The following is a 17,896-nucleotide window of genomic DNA, read 5'->3' as shown; positions in this document are numbered from 1 at the left end:
AGCTTGCCGAATAAGGCAAGCGAAAATTTGTGTATGCAATAACTTCGAAAAAATCATTCTGAACCTAACGAAAAATATATATTTAATTGTGTTTATTATTAAATTATTGTAAATTTATCTAAAATATATTTAGTTGGACTATGCTAAATTAAATAACGCTTGTTATAGTAAAGTTAGGCAAGTTTTCTAAGGTTGTATAAATGTATAAGAGAATTTTTTTAGAAAGGACTTAATTTTAAATGAGTTCTTGGTAAATGACCAGTTTTACCTATTCGGCACGACATATATATATATATATATATATATATATATATATATATATATATATATATATATATATATATATATATATATATATATATATATATATATGCAAAACAACCACTCTGTAGGAATAGAGAAATTCCAAGCGCTTTCGTGACTACTCACATATATATATATATATATATATATATATATATATATATATATATATATATATATATATATATATATATATATATATATATATATATATATATATATGCGGCATGAGGGCCGCATGTAACCCTTCTCGGAAATGGATGCGGGCCTCACATATATATGTCGTGCCGAATATGTAAAACTGGTCAATTAACAAGAACTCGTTTAAAATTAAGTCCTTTCTTAAATTTTCTCTTATACGTTTAAAGATATATTTTTTTCATTAATGTTAATGTAAAAATTTATAATTTTGCGCCAAAAGAATCTTAGAAAACTTACCTAACCTTATTATAACGAGAACAATTTATTTTAGCCTAACCCAACTAAGTATATTTTAGATTTGTTTACAATAATTTAATATTAAACAAACACAGTGAAATATATTTTTTTCGTTAGGTTCAGAATGATTTTGGCGAAATTATTGCATACACAATTTTTCAATTGTCTCATATGGCAAGATGAGCGTTGCTTTTTAAGCCAAGATCGCAAGTTCTGCCTGTTCGGCACGACATATATATATATATATATATATATATATATATATATATATATATATATATATATATATATATATATATATATATATATATATATATATGCAATAAGATCACAATAAACAGGTGATTTCAGAATATGCAAAAAACCACTGTGAAAGAATAGAGAAATTCCAAGCGGTTTCTTGACTACTCACATTATCAAGGAACAATAAAAGTAATGCATCAAAGGAAGACATATAAAAGGTCTAGCCCACACCTCACTATCACATCCCACAACAAAACAACACCTGACGCGCGACTCATAAGAAAGGGAACACTGCAGCAGGCCCGCTGGCCCAACTAGACAGATCCTTCACACAACCCACCAACAAACTATTCTACCCAAGAATTAATTCTATTCTACCCAAGAATTAAGAATTCTTGGGTAGAATAGAATAGTTTTGTTGGTAGGTTGTGTGAAGGACCTGTCTAGTTGGGTCAGCGAGCCTGTTGCAGTGTTCCCTTTCTTATGAGTCGCGCATCAGGTGTTGCTTTGTTGTGGGATGTGATAATGAGGTGTGGGCTAGACCCTTTATAAGCCTTCCTTTGATGCATTACTTTTATTGTTCCTTGATAATGTGAGTAGTCACGAAAGCGCTTGAAATTTCTCTATTCTTTCACAGTGGTTGTTTTGCATATATATATATATATACATATATATATATATATATATATATATATACATACATATATATGTATGTTATATGTATATATAATATATATATTATATATATAATATATATATTATATATATATATAATATATATATAAATATATATATTATATATTATATATATATATATAAATGTATATATATATATATAATATATATATTATATATATATATATTATATATATATATATATATATATATATATATATATATATTATATATATAATATATATATTATATATATATATATTATATATATATATATATTATATATATATATATATATATATATTATATATATATATATATATATATATATATATATATATATATATATATATATTATATATATATATATATATATATATATATATATATATATATATATATATATATATATATATATATATATATATATATATTCACCAAGGGATACATACGGACGTGTATAAACGCTGAGGGATGCACATCTGGTATACCTTGTTGCTCATTTTAGTTTCATGTGGGTCACTCACCGATTGTGTGGTAATTCGTGTAGCCTGTCAGCCAGTAGGTGTCAGGGCTAGCATTTTGTTGAGCTAGTTTGGATGGTGATGCTGAAATATTTAATAATCTTCTTCAATCAGTAATTACGTAATAATTCTAATGGATGTATCAAGAATGGTAATTATTTATTGCAGGAGCCACGGTGTATTAATAAACGTTCTTGAGAGATAGTGGCAACGTTTGACCAACTTCCGATGACGTTATCCTTGTGGTTACTTAAATTGCATGGGACGCCTCCAGCCCCCCCACAGGATATACACACCGAGAGGTGTATCTCGCTCAGGATGTGTGTGTGTGTGTGTGTGTGTGTCGTGCCGAATAGGTAAAACTTGCTATTTTTGGCTTAAATAGCAACGCCCTTCTTGCCGAATAATGGAAGCGAAAATTTATGTATGCAATAATTTCGCAAAAATCATTCTGAACCTAACGAAAAAAAATTCATTGTGTTTGTTTGTTCATTATTAAATTATTGTAAGCTTATGTAAAATATATTTAGTTGGATTAGGCTAAATTAAATTACGCCTGTTATAATAGGGTTAGGTAAGTTTTCTAAGGTTCTTTTGGTAAAATTTTTAATTTTTACATTAACGTAAATGAAAAAATGTATCTTTAAACGTATTACCTGGAGTTTACCTGGAGGTTATTCCGGGGATCAACGCCCCCGCAGCCCGGTCCATGACCAGGCCTCCCGGTGGATCAGGGCCTGATCAACCAGGCTGTTACTGCTGGCCGCACGCAGTCCAACGTACGAGTCACAGCCCGGCTGATCCGGCAATTCCCCTAATGCTTGATGGGAGGCTGTTGAACAGTCTTGAGCCCCGGACACTTATGGTGTTTTCTCTTAGTGTACCAATGGCGCCCCTACTTTTAATTGGGGGCATTTTGCATCGCCTGCCCAGTCTTTTACTTTCGTAGGGAGTGATTTGTGTGCAGATTTGGGACTATTCCTTCCAAGATTTTCCAAGTGTAGATTATGATATATCTCTCCCTCCTGCGTTCCAACGAGTACAAGTCAAGTGCTTCCAAGCGTTCCCAGTAGTTAAGGTGCTTGACAGAACTTATACGTGCAGTAAAGGTTCTCTGTACACTCTCTAGATCTGCAATTTCACCTGCTTTGAATGGAGATGTTAATGTACAGCAGTATTCCAGCCCAGAGAGAACAAGTGATTTGAAAAGGATTTGAAAAGGATCATCATTGGCTTGGCATCTCTCGTTTTGAACATTCTCATTATCCATCCTATCATTTTCTTTGCACTTGTGATCGTGGCACTGTTGTGATCCTTGAAAGTGAGATCCTCAGACATTACTACTCCCAGGTCCCTTACATTATTTTAATATATATATATATATATATATATATATATATATATATATATATATATATATATATATATATATATATATATATATATATATATATATATATGCAATAAGATCACAGTAAACAGGTGATTTCGGAATATGCAAAACAACCACTCTGAAAGAATAGAGAAATTCCAAGCGCTTTCGTGACTACTCACATTATCAAGGAACTAATGTGAGTAGTCACGAAAGCGCTTGGAATTTCTCTATTCTTTCAGAGTGGTTGTTTTGTATATATATATATATATATATATATATATATATATATATATATATATATATATATATATATATATATATATACAATATATATATATATACAATATATATATATATATATATATATATATATATATATATATATATATATATATATATATATATATATATATATATATATATTATATATATATATATATATATATATATATATATATATATATATATATATATATATATATATATATATATATATTATATATATATATATATATATATATATATATATATATATATATATATATATATATATATATATATATATATATATATATATATATATATATATATATATATATATATATATAGTTTAGGGATTAATGTATTCTTATCTGATGGTGAAAAGTTCATGTGGAGCCCCTAATGACCCTAGTGTAATCGATAGGCTTTAAACCACATTAACCAACCTACCAATCTCCAAACTCACCGCCCGGCACGCCATGGAATAGTTTGTAAATAGTGTGGAGACACCAAAAAGTATGTAAGAGGGACATGCGGTATCAAGACGTTTAGCCCTAGGCCCTGGGTTTTGTGAATCCAATCAACAAGCCCTTGGCGTGAGAACCGTTTCCTTAATAGATATCCTAATACGCTTTTTGTATGGTACACACCATTACCGCTGGAAGGAAACTTTTAGCTCTCGTAGCTGCTGAACCAATAGGGAATACTTGACGATATTCTCATTGCCCTACCGACGTTTCCTAGCACAGACTGCCTGGAATCTACCTAGAGGTGGTTCCGAGGGTCAACGCCCCCGCGCCCTAGTCGTCGACCAGGTCTCGCGGTGGATCAGGGCCTGATTAGCTAGGCTGTTATTGTTGGCCTCAGGCAATCCAGAGTACGAACTACAGCCCGGTTTATTTAATACTTTTTTTTTAAAGATTTGCCGGTATGCTCCCGGCCCGGGCGTTTTCTAAGTAGTGGCCCGGCTTTGGCTCCCTGTGTTTGGAGTGTCTGAGATCTAAGTCTCCCATGGGAGGAGGCACAAGTACCCCCTCATCTTTGGGACCAATTGTCTCCAGGCCTAGCCACATTCCCCGCCCTCACGGGGCTCGTAGGGAGAAGCTAGGTCTCTCTGGTCTGCCATTCCTACCCCAAGGGGGCTAATGGGAATGATAAGTCTTGTGAGCTGAAAGCTCGGGCTCAGGCACCTACCCTACCCGAGAAGGGCTGGGCATGGTGTTGTCTATATTTAACACTGACTTCAGGTGTTTACCTGGAGTTTACCTGGAGAGAGTTCCGGGGGTCAACGCCCCCGCGGCCCGGTCTGTGACCAGGCTTCCTGGTGGATCAGAGCCTGATCAACCAGGCTGTTACTGCTGGCTGCACGCAAACCAACGTACGAGCCACAGCCCGGCTGGTCAGGAACCGACTTTAGGTGCTTGTCCAGTGCCAGCTTGAAGACTGCCAGGGGTCTGTTGGTAATCCCCCTTATGTATGCTGGGAGGCAGTTGAACAGTCTCGGGCCCCTGACACTTATTGTATGGTCTCTTAACGTGCTAGTGACACCCCTGCTTTTCATTGGGGGGATGTTGCATCGTCTGCCAAGTCTTTTGCTTTCGTAGTGAGTGATTTTCGTGTGCAAGTTCGGTACTAGTCCTTCTAGGATTTTCCAGGTGTATATAATCATGTATCTCTCCCGCCTGAGTTCCAGGGAATACAGGTTCAGGAACCTCAAGCGCTCCCAGTAATTGAGGTGTTTTATCTCCGTTATGCGCGCCGTGAAGGTTCTCTGTACATTTTCTAGGTCAGCAATTTCACCTGCCTTGAAAGGTGCTGTTAGTGTGCAGCAATATTCCAGCCTAAATAGAACAAGCGACCTGAAGAGTGTCATCATGGGCTTGGCATCCCTAGTTTTGAAGGTTCTCATTATCCATCCTGTCATTTTTCTAGCAGATGCGATTGATACAATGTTATGGTCCTTGAAGGTGAGATCCTCCGACATGATCACTCCCAGGTCTTTGACGTTGATGTTTCGCTATATTTTGTGGCCAGAATTGTCTGTCCAGTTTTCACTTGAAGACAGCCAGAGATCTGTAGGTAATTTCCCTTATGTATGATGGGAGGCTGCTGACCAGACTTGGGCCCCGGACATCTGTTTTTTTTTTCTTAGTGCATTCATGACACCCCTACTTTCCATTGGGGGATATGTTGCACCGTCTGCCTAATCTTTTGTTTTGGTAGGGAGGGATTACTGTGTGCAGATTTGGGACCAGTCTCTCTAAGATTTTCCAAGTTTATATTATGATGTATCACTCTCGCCTGCGTTCCAGGAGCACAGGTCAAGGAGCTTCGAACGTTCCCAGTAATTAAAGTGCTTAACTGATCTAATATATGTGATGAAGGTTCTTTGTACATTCTCTAACTTTGCTGTGTCGCGTGCCTCGAATGGGGCTGTTAGTGTACAGCAGTATTCCAGCCTATATAAAACAAGTGAATTAAAGAGGATCATCATTGGCATGGTATCAAATTTCAACACCGATATCCATTCTGTGATGGAATGTGACGGAAACATTTGTACTAGCTATGTGACGGTAACATTGCTAGCGTTTGTACTAGCTATGTGACGGAAACATAGCTAGCGTGTGTACTAGCTATGTGACGGAAACATAGCTAGCGTGTGTACTAGCTATGTGACGGAAACATAGCTAGCGTTTGTACTAGCTATGTGACGGAAACATTTGTACTATGTGACGGAAACATAGCTAGCGTTTGTACTAGCTATGTGACGGAAACATAGCTAGCGTGTGTACTAGCTATGTGACGGAAACATTTGTACTAGCTATGTGACGGAAACATAGCTAGCGTGTGTACTAGCTATGTGACGGAAACATAGCTAGCGTGTGTACTAGCTATGTGACGGAAACATAGCTAGCGTTTGTACTAGCTATGTGACGGAAACAGCTAACGTGTGTACTAGCTATGTGACGGAAACATTTGTACTAGCTATGTGACGGAAACATAGCTAGCGTTTGTACTAGCTATGTGACGGAAACATTTGTACTAGCTATGTGACGGAAACATAGCTAGCGTGTGTACTAGCTATGTGACGGAAACATAGCTAGCGTGTGTACTAGCTATGTGACGGAAACATAGCTAGCGTTTGTACTAGCTATGTGACGGAAACATAGCTAGCGTGTGTACTAGCTATGTGACGGAAACATTTGTACTAGCTATGTGACGGAAACATAGCTAGCGTTTGTACTAGCTATGTGACGGAAACATTTGTACTAGCTATGTGACGGAAACATAGCTAGCGTTTGTACTAGCTATGTGACGGAAACAGCTAGCATGTGTACTAGCTATGTGACGGAAACATAGCTAGCGTTTGTACTAGCTATGTGACGGAAACATAGCTAGCGTGTGTACTAGCTATGTGACGGAAACATTTGTACTAGCTATGTGACGGAAACATAGCTAGCGTGTGTACTAGCTATGTGACGGAAACATAGCTAGCGTGTGTACTAGCTATGTGACGGAAACATTTGTACTAGCTATGTGACGGAAACATAGCTAGCGTGTGTACTAGCTATGTGACGGAAACATAGCTAGCGTTTGTACTAGCTATGTGACGGAAACATAGCTAGCGTGTGTACTAGCTATGTGACGGAAACATTTGTACTAGCTATGTGACGGAAACATAGCTAGCGTGTGTACTAGCTGTGTGACGGAAACATAGCTAGCGTGTGTACTAGCTATGTGACGGAAACATAGCTAGCGTTTGTACTAGCTATGTGACGGAAACAGCTAACGTGTGTACTAGCTATGTGACGGAAACATTTGTACTAGCTATGTGACGGAAACATAGCTAGCGTTTGTACTAGCTATGTGACGGAAACATTTGTACTAGCTATGTGACGGAAACATAGCTAGCGTGTGTACTAGCTATGTGACGGAAACATAGCTAGCGTGTGTACTAGCTATGTGACGGAAACATAGCTAGCGTTTGTACTAGCTATGTGACGGAAACATAGCTAGCGTTTGTACTAGCTATGTGACGGAAACATTTGTACTAGCTATGTGACGGAAACATAGCTAGCGTTTGTACTAGCTATGTGACGGAAACAGCTAGCATGTGTACTAGCTATGTGACGGAAACATAGCTAGCGTTTGTACTAGCTATGTGACGGAAACATAGCTAGCGTGTGTACTAGCTATGTGACGGAAACATTTGTACTAGCTATGTGACGGAAACATAGCTAGCGTGTGTACTAGCTATGTGACGGAAACATAGCTAGCGTGTGTACTAGCTATGTGACTGAAACAGTTAGCGTGTGTACTAGCTATGTGACGGAAACAGCTAGCATGTGTACTAGCTATGTGACTGAAACAGCGTTTGTACTAGATATGTGACGGAAACATAGCTAGCGTGTGTACTAGCTATGTAACGGAAACAGCTAGCGTGTGTACTAGCTATGTGACGGAAACATAGCTAGCGTGTGTACTAGCTATGTGACGGAAACATAGCTAGCGTGTGTACTAGCTATGTGACTGAAACAGTTAGCGTGTGTACTAGCTATGTGACGGAAACAGTTAGCGTGTGTACTAGCTATGTGACTGAAACAGCGTGTGTACTAGCTATGTGACGGAAACATAGCTAGCGTGTGTACTAGCTATGTGACGGAAACATAACTAGCGTGTGTACTAGCTATGTGACTGAAACAGTTAGCGTGTGTACTAGCTATGTGACTGAAACAGTTAGCGTGTGTACTAGCTATGTGACGGAAACATAGCTAGCGTGTGTACTAGCTATGTAACGGAAACAGCTAGCGTGTGTACTAGCTATGTGACGGAAACATAGCTAGCGTGTGTACTAGCTATGTGACGGAAACATAGCTAGCGTGTGTACTAGCTATGTGACGGAAACATAGCTAGCGTGTGTACTAGCTATGTGACGGAAACAGCTAGCGTGTGTACTAGCTATGTGACTGAAACAGCGTGTGTACTAGCTATGTGACGGAAACAGCTAGCATGTGTACTAGCTATGCGACGGAAACATAGCTAGCGTGTGTACTAGCTATGTGACTGAAACAGTTAGCGTGTGTACTAGCTATGTGACGGAAACATAGCTAGCGTGTGTACTAGCTATGTGACGGAAACATAGCTAGCGTGTGTACTAGCTATGTGACTGAAACAGTTAGCGTGTGTACTAGCTATGTGACGGAAACATAGCTAGCGTGTGTACTAGCTATGTGACGGAAACAGTTAGCGTGTGTACTAGCTATGTGACTGAAACAGCGTGTGTACTAGCTATGTGACTGAAACATAGCTAGCGTGTGTACTAGCTATGTGACGGAAACATAGCTAGCGTGTGTACTAGCTATGTGACGGAAACATAGCTAGCGTGTGTACTAGATATGTGACGGAAACATAGCTAGCGTATGTACTAGCTATGTAACGGAAACAGCTAGCGTGTGTACTGGCTATGTAACGGAAACAGCTAGCGTGTGTACTAGCTATGTAACGGAAACAGCTAGCGTGTGTACTAGCTATGTAACGGAAACAGCTAGCGTGTGTACTAGCTATGTAACGGAAACAGCTAGCATGTGTACTAGCTATGTGACTGAAACATACCTAGCGTGTGTACTAGCTATGTGACGGAAACAGCTAGCGTGTGTACTAGCTATGTAACGGAAACAGCTAGCGTGTGTACTAGCTATGTAACGGATACAGCTAGCGTGTGTACTAGCTATGTGACACATATAGAAGAGAGTAGTAGCACGTTGTTGATGTTTTCAGCTTTGCTAAATAAAAAATGGAAAAAATCCGAAGACATTCTCAACTAAGTCAGAAATCATAAATGGAAACTTTACGATATTTCGGTCCATCCTCGAATGTTAGCATATCCTTTCAGACAGCCCAGGAGGGAGCGAAACGTTACCTAATTATAATTTCATATTTGTGGATTAGTTATGAATTATTTCAGGAACAGTTTTCTTGATATTCTTTATTCTCTAGTTACTGATTTATATTACTAATCTTTCGTTAAGTAGAGAATGATTGATCTTTAGGCAGAATATAATCTCTACAGTATATTTCAGCGTCGGTATACTATATCATTATTGTCAAAAATTTCAAAGCTTTATCTCGAATTTTTGTCCGTAATATTTTGTATTATATGTATTGATCCACCGTGGGATGCATAGTAATAATGGTGATACATGAATATTGTAGCCTATAACTGTAGATAAATATTAAAGAGATTAAATTATGAGGAATGAGTAATGCTGAAAAAAATATACAACACACACACACACACACACACACACACACACACACACACACACACACACACACACACACACACACCCACACACACACACACACATAGAGATATATATATATATATATATATATATATATATATATATATATATTATGTATATATATATAATATATATATATATATAATATATATATATATATTATATATATATATGTATATATATATATATATATATATATATATATATATATATATATATATATATATATATATATATATATATATATATATATATATATATATATATATATATATAATAGCGCTATACTGCTCTTGTATAAGGAAGATAATTAAAGATATTTATGCATTGAGAAGACTTAAGATTCTTATTGTTGGAAGATATTCATAATCATTAATCTGAAACACCCGTTGTTTGTTCTAGACGTACATATTTATAGTTATTTTCATAGCTTGGGGATGTCACTTTCCAGCTTAATAAAAAAAAAAATACAGCTTTCAGCCCAGATAACATTACTTTTCACCCAGACAAAAGGTGTTACTTTACATCCAGAGAGAGAGAAAAAAAGCCAGTTTCTAACGAGAGAAACAATGTGTCAATTTCTAATGAGACAAGTGTCTGCGGCCGCCGACCCGCTCATGTTCAAGGACAGCGTTTCAGCCTCTGGCCTTATGATGGAGAGGGGATGTAGCATGTGTCCTCTGTTAACAGGACGTTTGTTAAGGATACTGAGAAAGGACCTGAGTGTCTGAGAAAATTCAAAGGGAATCGTAATACACAAGGCCCCATTATAGTCTTTTTTGTCGTAAACCTACCCTTGTATGCTAGTAAATGGCATATTCCTGATATAAACATGTAAATAGTTCATTACCATTCTAACTTGTTTAGTTATCAGAACTTTATGGCCCAGCCCCCTGGACCTATTTGATTACCGTCCACAGGATCGGAATGGGGTACGTAATAAGGACATTCAACTAAACTTGTTCTCGTCAGTCAGTATTCTGACGTCATCTGATAAATTACGAACCAGAGCTGGTATAATTCCAAACCCCAAGAGCACAGAATGGAATGTCAGCCTTTCGCTGAAAATTTAACCTCGCATAAAAGTGCATTTGATTTGTTCTTATGCAGTTCAGTGGAAGGCCTGGTCTGGGACCGAGCCGCAGGACGGTGACTTCTGGAAGCGGTTCCAGCCAAACTCCAAGAGGAGGTTTTTGTGGGGAAAAGAAGGAGAGGAGCTTAAGCATTCTCCGGATTGTGGGACAAGCAAAAATTACCATCACTCTTCAGGTTTATTATCAGCTACTATTAATATTACATAGAGCAAGATCGTTGTCGCCGCTTCTAAAGCCGTTGATAAATTTAAAAACATTTTTTACTAAGAAAAAATAAATCGTAGAATGTAACACGTTTGTTATGTTATACAGTAATAGTATTAACAGGTTATTATTATTATTAATAGTAGTAGTATTTGTAGTACTATTACTAGCGGTAGTAGTATTGCTGTTGTCATTGGGAAGCGCCAAACCCGTAGGGTTCATAAAGAGCTTGAGGAATAGGACGTAATCAGGTTTGATCAATAGGTGTCTACAATTCTCTGAATCAAGAACCCTTTACCAACATCGAGTCACCTGCCTTAGAGGGAGTGTTAACAGGTAATAATGTCGAGTCGAGAAATCTAACAATGACGCAAGGATGTCACTTGCATTAGCGATGTTTATAAAAGCAACGATTCTGTTTAATGTAGTTTTGCTGGCAGAGCTCGAAGGGAGTCTGGTAGGACGTGTTTATTGACTTTATGCTCACATATATAGCCTTATGTGTCAGAGTGCCGACAGTGCAGACGTGGCATTCATCGTTATTGCCTTAAGAGTAATATTTTTAATGTCTTTGTTGTGAACCACTCATAGTCAGAGCCTAAGGAGATTAATTTTTATGCTTCTTAAATATCAGGGTACACACAAAAGACAGATGGAATAAGTGCCTACCACTGCAATAAGTGGAATAAGTGCCTACCTGCAGCAGTTTGTAGGGACGTCAATGTTAGCCTACTAAGTTATTAATTTCTATAGTTAGCCTTAGGATATTATTATTATTATTATTATTATTATTATTATTATTATTATTGTTATTATTATTATTATTATTATTATTAAACGAGCTTACCAGTCACGATATGGAACAATTATTTCATAGGCTGAAACAGAGGTTGTCTTCTCAACTACATAAGAAAAATGAGACATGATGACTGAGATAATAAACCACGACAATACTGTGTTGTATTTTATCTGGCTGGGCGTAAGGTGGGACGTGAGAAACCTGAGGCATGTTCCACAGCGTCCACTTTATAGCTCCTGCTGGAGGAGTTACCTGATTGCTGCCCCACCTCCCACACACCCACCTGCTGCTCTCTTGCAGACTTTCTTCACGTACTTATTTAATTTGGATTGTATAATGAAAATCCTATGCCGATAAGAGCACAAGTGTGTAATTTTGAAACTGTGGCGACGACGCAAAGAACAATAGGCAAAACTGGGATGAATTATTTTATGAATGCTTGGTTTTATGGGCTAGGCCTCACACTTTTTCTTCAGAAGAGATTTAACCACGCGTCCTCTCTTATTTTCTTGTTCGTTTTACCCACACAGAATGAGAGACGAACGGAAATGGGAAAAATAAACGTTATCTTTCACACTTAGCAAATGTAACTTAGTGTGGTCATGAGCAGAGGAGTGGGAGTCGTGCTAGGAGTACCAGTCTTCGTGTGTGTGGCTTTTGTGCCGAGATAACCTACGTCATTAATAAATATAGCATAGTCTATATTCTGTGTTATCGCACTCAGTGTGGTTTTCGTTGCAGTTTAACAAAAACAAATGGTCGCTATTCATACACATTATTATAACTATCAAAACTAAGCGCTAAACACACAAGTCATACAGCGCTGTATTTATTTGCGTAAGATACTTTTCTGGCACATTTCCAATTAAATAAAGCTCTATATTGACAAGTAAGTCTCTTAAAAAACCATTGCGGTAAACACCATCTTTATGTCATCTTTTAGTGCCACTAAACTTGGTAATGATCACTTACAGTATATCTCAGTGAGGTATACATATTTACTGCAATATTACATTTTATTGAGAGATTTTCGTCACTATGGTGTCCTTTAGTAATGTTCTATAAATTCATTATTTTCCTATGCCAATCAGCAGTTGGTTTTGTAACCAAATTATTATTTACATAAAATTATATATATATAGAATAATGTTATTGATAAATAATGTTGATATTAATTTTGTGAGTTAACATTCGAGACGTTCACAATCATAGGCAGTAAATTTGTCATAATATTATGTACGACGGCTGCAATAGTTTACAACTTGATTATAACATGAATGAAAACATAAGGACGTTTCAGCCAGTCGTAGTACGACCATTATCAAGTCGAGACTTTATCATACCTTGCGGCTTGATAGTTGTTCAGGGGTTCCCTTAACGTTAATTTTCCTCCCTAATTTTTGAGTTGAAAATCGTAACGACTCTTGTCCGAAGTAAAGTAATTTACTTCGTATTATCATGTCTGTGGTTTCTAATTGTATTAGCAAATCATTTCGGCGTATATGAATAATTTTATAATTTTATAAATATGACGGAATATTGATTTGAAAGATGACAAAGATGCCGAAAGGTATGGTAGTGGAAAAAGCAAAGTAAGTCTTTATTTGTACAACGTTTAAGAAAGTTTGTAACTGAAACGTTGTCCAGATAAATACTTGTTTTGCTGTGCCATTGTTCTACCATGATGGAATATTGGTGGTGGTTACACAGTATGTCACGTCCTGTCCTTGTGGTAGGAGGATTGTGAACAAGAAGTAACTCAACCTTGGCCGGGCATTCATTAGGAAAATACAAATGATTATAATATTTATCTGACATTAAGAAACAGTGAAAGGGCAATAAGGTCGCAGTAAGATTTTGTATAACATGATGGTCTTCAGCTGTGAAGAATGACATCAGGACTCTTGGAAAAATAGTTGGATTTGAGCCTATCATTACTTGCCGTGCGAGGCTTTTGCAGAATCAAGATGGTGTTTTTCGCCAATAAAGAAGACCGAAGTTTTTTGTTGCACTCCTTCGAGAAGTTCTCCACCAAGCCTGATATTAATGATGGTAAGTGATGAGTATCTTAAATGTCTTGTAGAGTCTAAAGATATAAAGACTCGTTTTAGAGTAACAATCTCTCTCTATATATGTCTATTATCTACTTATTTATCTGTCTATCTACCTATTATCTATCTATCTATCTATCTATCTATATATATATATATATATATATATATATATATATATATATATACATTTATATATACATACATATATATATATATATATATATATATATATATATATATATATATACATTTATATATATATATATATATATATATATATATATATATATATATATATATATATATATATATATATATATATATATGGTAAAGGGGATAAAAGAGAGTGCAAAAATTATAGGGGGATAAGTCTGTTGAGTGTACCTGGTAAAGTGTATGGTAGAGTTATAATTGAAAGAATTAAGAGTAAGACGGAGAATAGGATAGCAGATGAACAAGGAGGCTTTAGGAAAGGTAGGGGGTGTGTGGACCAGGTGTTTACAGTGAAACATATAAGTGAACAGTATTTAGATAAGGCTAAAGAGGTCTTTGTGGCATTTATGGATTTGGAAAAGGCGTATGACAGGGTGGATAGGGGGGCAATGTGGCAGATGTTGCAAGTGTATGGTGTAGGAGGTAGGTTACTGAAAGCAGTGAAGAGTTTTTACGAGGATAGTGAGGCTCAAGTTAGAGTATGTAGGAAAGAGGGAAATTTTTTCCCAGTAAAAGTAGGCCTTAGACAAGGATGTGTGATGTCACCGTGGTTGTTTAATATATTTATAGATGGGGTTGTAAGAGAAGTAAATGCGAGGGTCTTGGCAAGAGGCGTGGAGTTAGAAGATAAAGAATCACACACAAAGTGGGAGTTGTCACAGCTGCTCTTTGCTGATGACACTGTGCTCTTGGGAGATTCTGAAGAGAAGTTGCAGAGATTGGTGGATGAATTTGGTAGGGTGTGCAAAAGAAGAAAATTAAAGGTGAATACAGGAAAGAGTAAGGTTATGAGGATAACAAAAAGATTAGGTGATGAAAGATTGAATATCAGATTGGAGGGAGAGAGTATGGAGGAGGTGAACGTATTCAGATATTTGGGAGTGGACGTGTCAGCGGATGGGTCTATGAAAGATGAGGTGAATCATAGAATTGATGAGGGAAAAAGAGTGAGTGGTGCACTTAGGAGTCTGTGGAGACAAAGAACTTTGTCCTTGGAGGCAAAGAGGGGAATGTATGAGAGTATAGTTTTACCAACGCTCTTATATGGGTGTGAAGCGTGGGTGATGAATGTTGCAGCGAGGAGAAGGCTGGAGGCAGTGGAGATGTCATGTCTGAGGGCAATGTGTGGTGTGAATATAATGCAGAGAATTCGTAGTTTGGAAGTTAGGAGGAGGTGCGGGATTACCAAAACTGTTGTCCAGAGGGCTGAGGAAGGGTTGTTGAGGTGGTTCGGACATGTAGAGAGAATGGAGCGAAACAGAATGACTTCAAGAGTGTATCAGTCTGTAGTGGAAGGAAGGCGGGGTAGGGGTCGGCCTAGGAAGGGTTGGAGGGAGGGGGTAAAGGAGGTTTTGTGTGCGAGGGGCTTGGACCTCCAGCAGGCATGCGTGAGCGTGTTTGATAGGAGTGAATGGAGACAAATGGTTTTTAATACTTGACGTGCTGTTGGAGTGTGAGCAAAGTAACATTTATGAAGGGATTCAGGGAAACCGGCAGGCCGGACTTGAGTCCTGGAGATGGGAAGTACAGTGCCTGCACTCTGAAGGAGGGGTGTTAATGTTGCAGTTTAAAAACTGTAGTGTAAAGCACCCTTCTGGCAAGACAGTGATGGAGTGAATGATGGTGAAAGTTTTTCTTTTTCGGGCCACCCTGCCTTGGTGGGAATCGGCCAGTGTGATAAAAAAAAAAAAAAAAAAAAAAATAATAAAATATATATATATATATATATATATATATATATATATATATATATATATATATATATATATATATATATATATATATATATATACATATATATTTATATACATATATTGAACATAATCATTATAATTTCAGAAATTCAAAAATATGGGAAAAGTATCTGTATCGACCGAAAATTGGATATCGGTATCGGCAAAAATTTTGGTATCGTCCCATCCCGAGAACACAATATAGGAAACAATTTGTTGGTCACTCTATTTTACATAGTTTCTATATTCTTTTATCCATGTTAATATTTTGCCTTTTACCCCAGCTCCCACAAGTTACGTAAACCGAGAAGTGTACTGTAAGTCTTTCTTCATTTTATGCACATTCAGAGTTTACCATAATTTTTGTTTCAGGAATTCAGATATTTTTGGCGATAGGCTTAAAAACGTCTGCTTAACCAACAGCGCGACTCCCTTCTCTCTTGTTACAAAAAAATTTAGTTCCCCCTCCCCCTTGATCAAACTTGTTACCTGCCATTTCTCAGGTGCTGTATGACCCCTGCGGGTTTAACACTTACCACGAATATAATAATTGTCTATTAATATGCATTACGCCAATCCCTTCCTTTTCTGTATAATCTCTACTCGAGTGTGTGTGTGTGTGTGAGGGAGAGAGAGAGAAAAATTTGATAATTTAACAACGGAGGTCAGGATATTGAGAAAGTTGACTGAACAAGTTATATCAGTTAACTTCGTCTCTGAGTAAGGATGATTTAGCTTGTATCGACCGTATCTCTGTTTCTTATTAAAGTGCGTTCATGCTATAAAGGTAAAGTAAATTTTTGTTTCTTCTTGCTTCACACTCCAGTCACTCAGACTGTACCCGCGTGCTTCTCATGTTGTTAATAATTTTCCCTCCTATATTCTCTTGCTCTCGCTTTTTTATGGTGTACCAGTGGTGACAAGATAATCAAAGAGAGCTTCGTCACAGTGGTCTCAGTGTGCCACATCTCACCCATCAAAGCTAAGCAGGGAATTTATATTCATGGAAACGGAGGTCCTAGTACCGTTCTGGCGAGTTAGGCCTTAGGGTCGTAAGCCAACAGAAATTTGATGTGCCCTGCAAGTGGCAGCAACCTTCATTACCTCTGCAGCGGCGCTGTCCTGCAGCTTCTGGGGTAAACTTTGTTGCTGAGAGCTCTGTTCCGCTAAACTTGAGCACAGAGACTTATTCTGGCTCTCCGGACAAAGTTGGATACGAACAAGTGCTACAGGACACAAACTCTTTATTGAATTATATTCCTTCACTCTCCTGGGAAATAGTTTTGATTGAAGAACATTATTTTAAGATTTGTTTGTCTTCATTACAAAACAGAATTACAGTGAAACATTCGTGTTGTTACAGTATATTAGTTTGGATTTTAAATACCTTGTTTCAGTACATTTTTGTTGCTGTTTCAATGAATTTTTTTGCTTTGAATTTTTATGGACTATATCTATACATGTGTTGGCCGCAATAGAAGTTGAATCTTTCCTATCCAAATACTGTGTCTCTGATATTTATTATATCTGACTCCAAATCGTTGCAAATTGGCAACCCATTAAACTATTACGTTCTTATGTATGTATTTTTTTTATTAATACATCTAGGGCTCTGGTGGCCTGGTGGTTAACGCTCTCGCTTCACACGGTGAGGGCCTGGGTTCGATTCCCAGCC

The 17,896-nt window shown here is 37.1% G+C and overlaps 1 protein-coding gene across 2 annotated transcripts in view; it reads left to right on the top strand.

Annotated features, from left to right (window-relative positions):
* vari (MAGUK p55 subfamily member vari) overlaps positions 1–17,896 on the top strand; it is a 344,145-nt gene that overhangs the window by 47,793 nt on the left and 278,456 nt on the right. The window contains exon 1 of one of the 2 annotated variants that reach the window (XM_070085147.1): positions 14,108–14,273. The exons of the other annotated variant lie outside the window; for it this stretch is intronic. Within the exon in view, the coding sequence (XP_069941248.1) occupies positions 14,189–14,273 (85 nt within the window). The 5' untranslated portion in view covers positions 14,108–14,188. Of the gene's footprint in view, positions 1–14,107; positions 14,274–17,896 lie in introns of those variants that run through there. 2 annotated transcript variants of the gene reach the window in all.

The sequence above is a fragment of the Cherax quadricarinatus genome, chromosome 15 (genome assembly GCF_038502225.1).
Source record: "Cherax quadricarinatus isolate ZL_2023a chromosome 15, ASM3850222v1, whole genome shotgun sequence".
Lineage (NCBI taxonomy): Eukaryota > Metazoa > Arthropoda > Malacostraca > Decapoda > Parastacidae > Cherax > Cherax quadricarinatus.
Note: the sequence above shows the minus strand (reverse complement) of the source record. Positions and strands in the feature narration are given on the sequence as shown.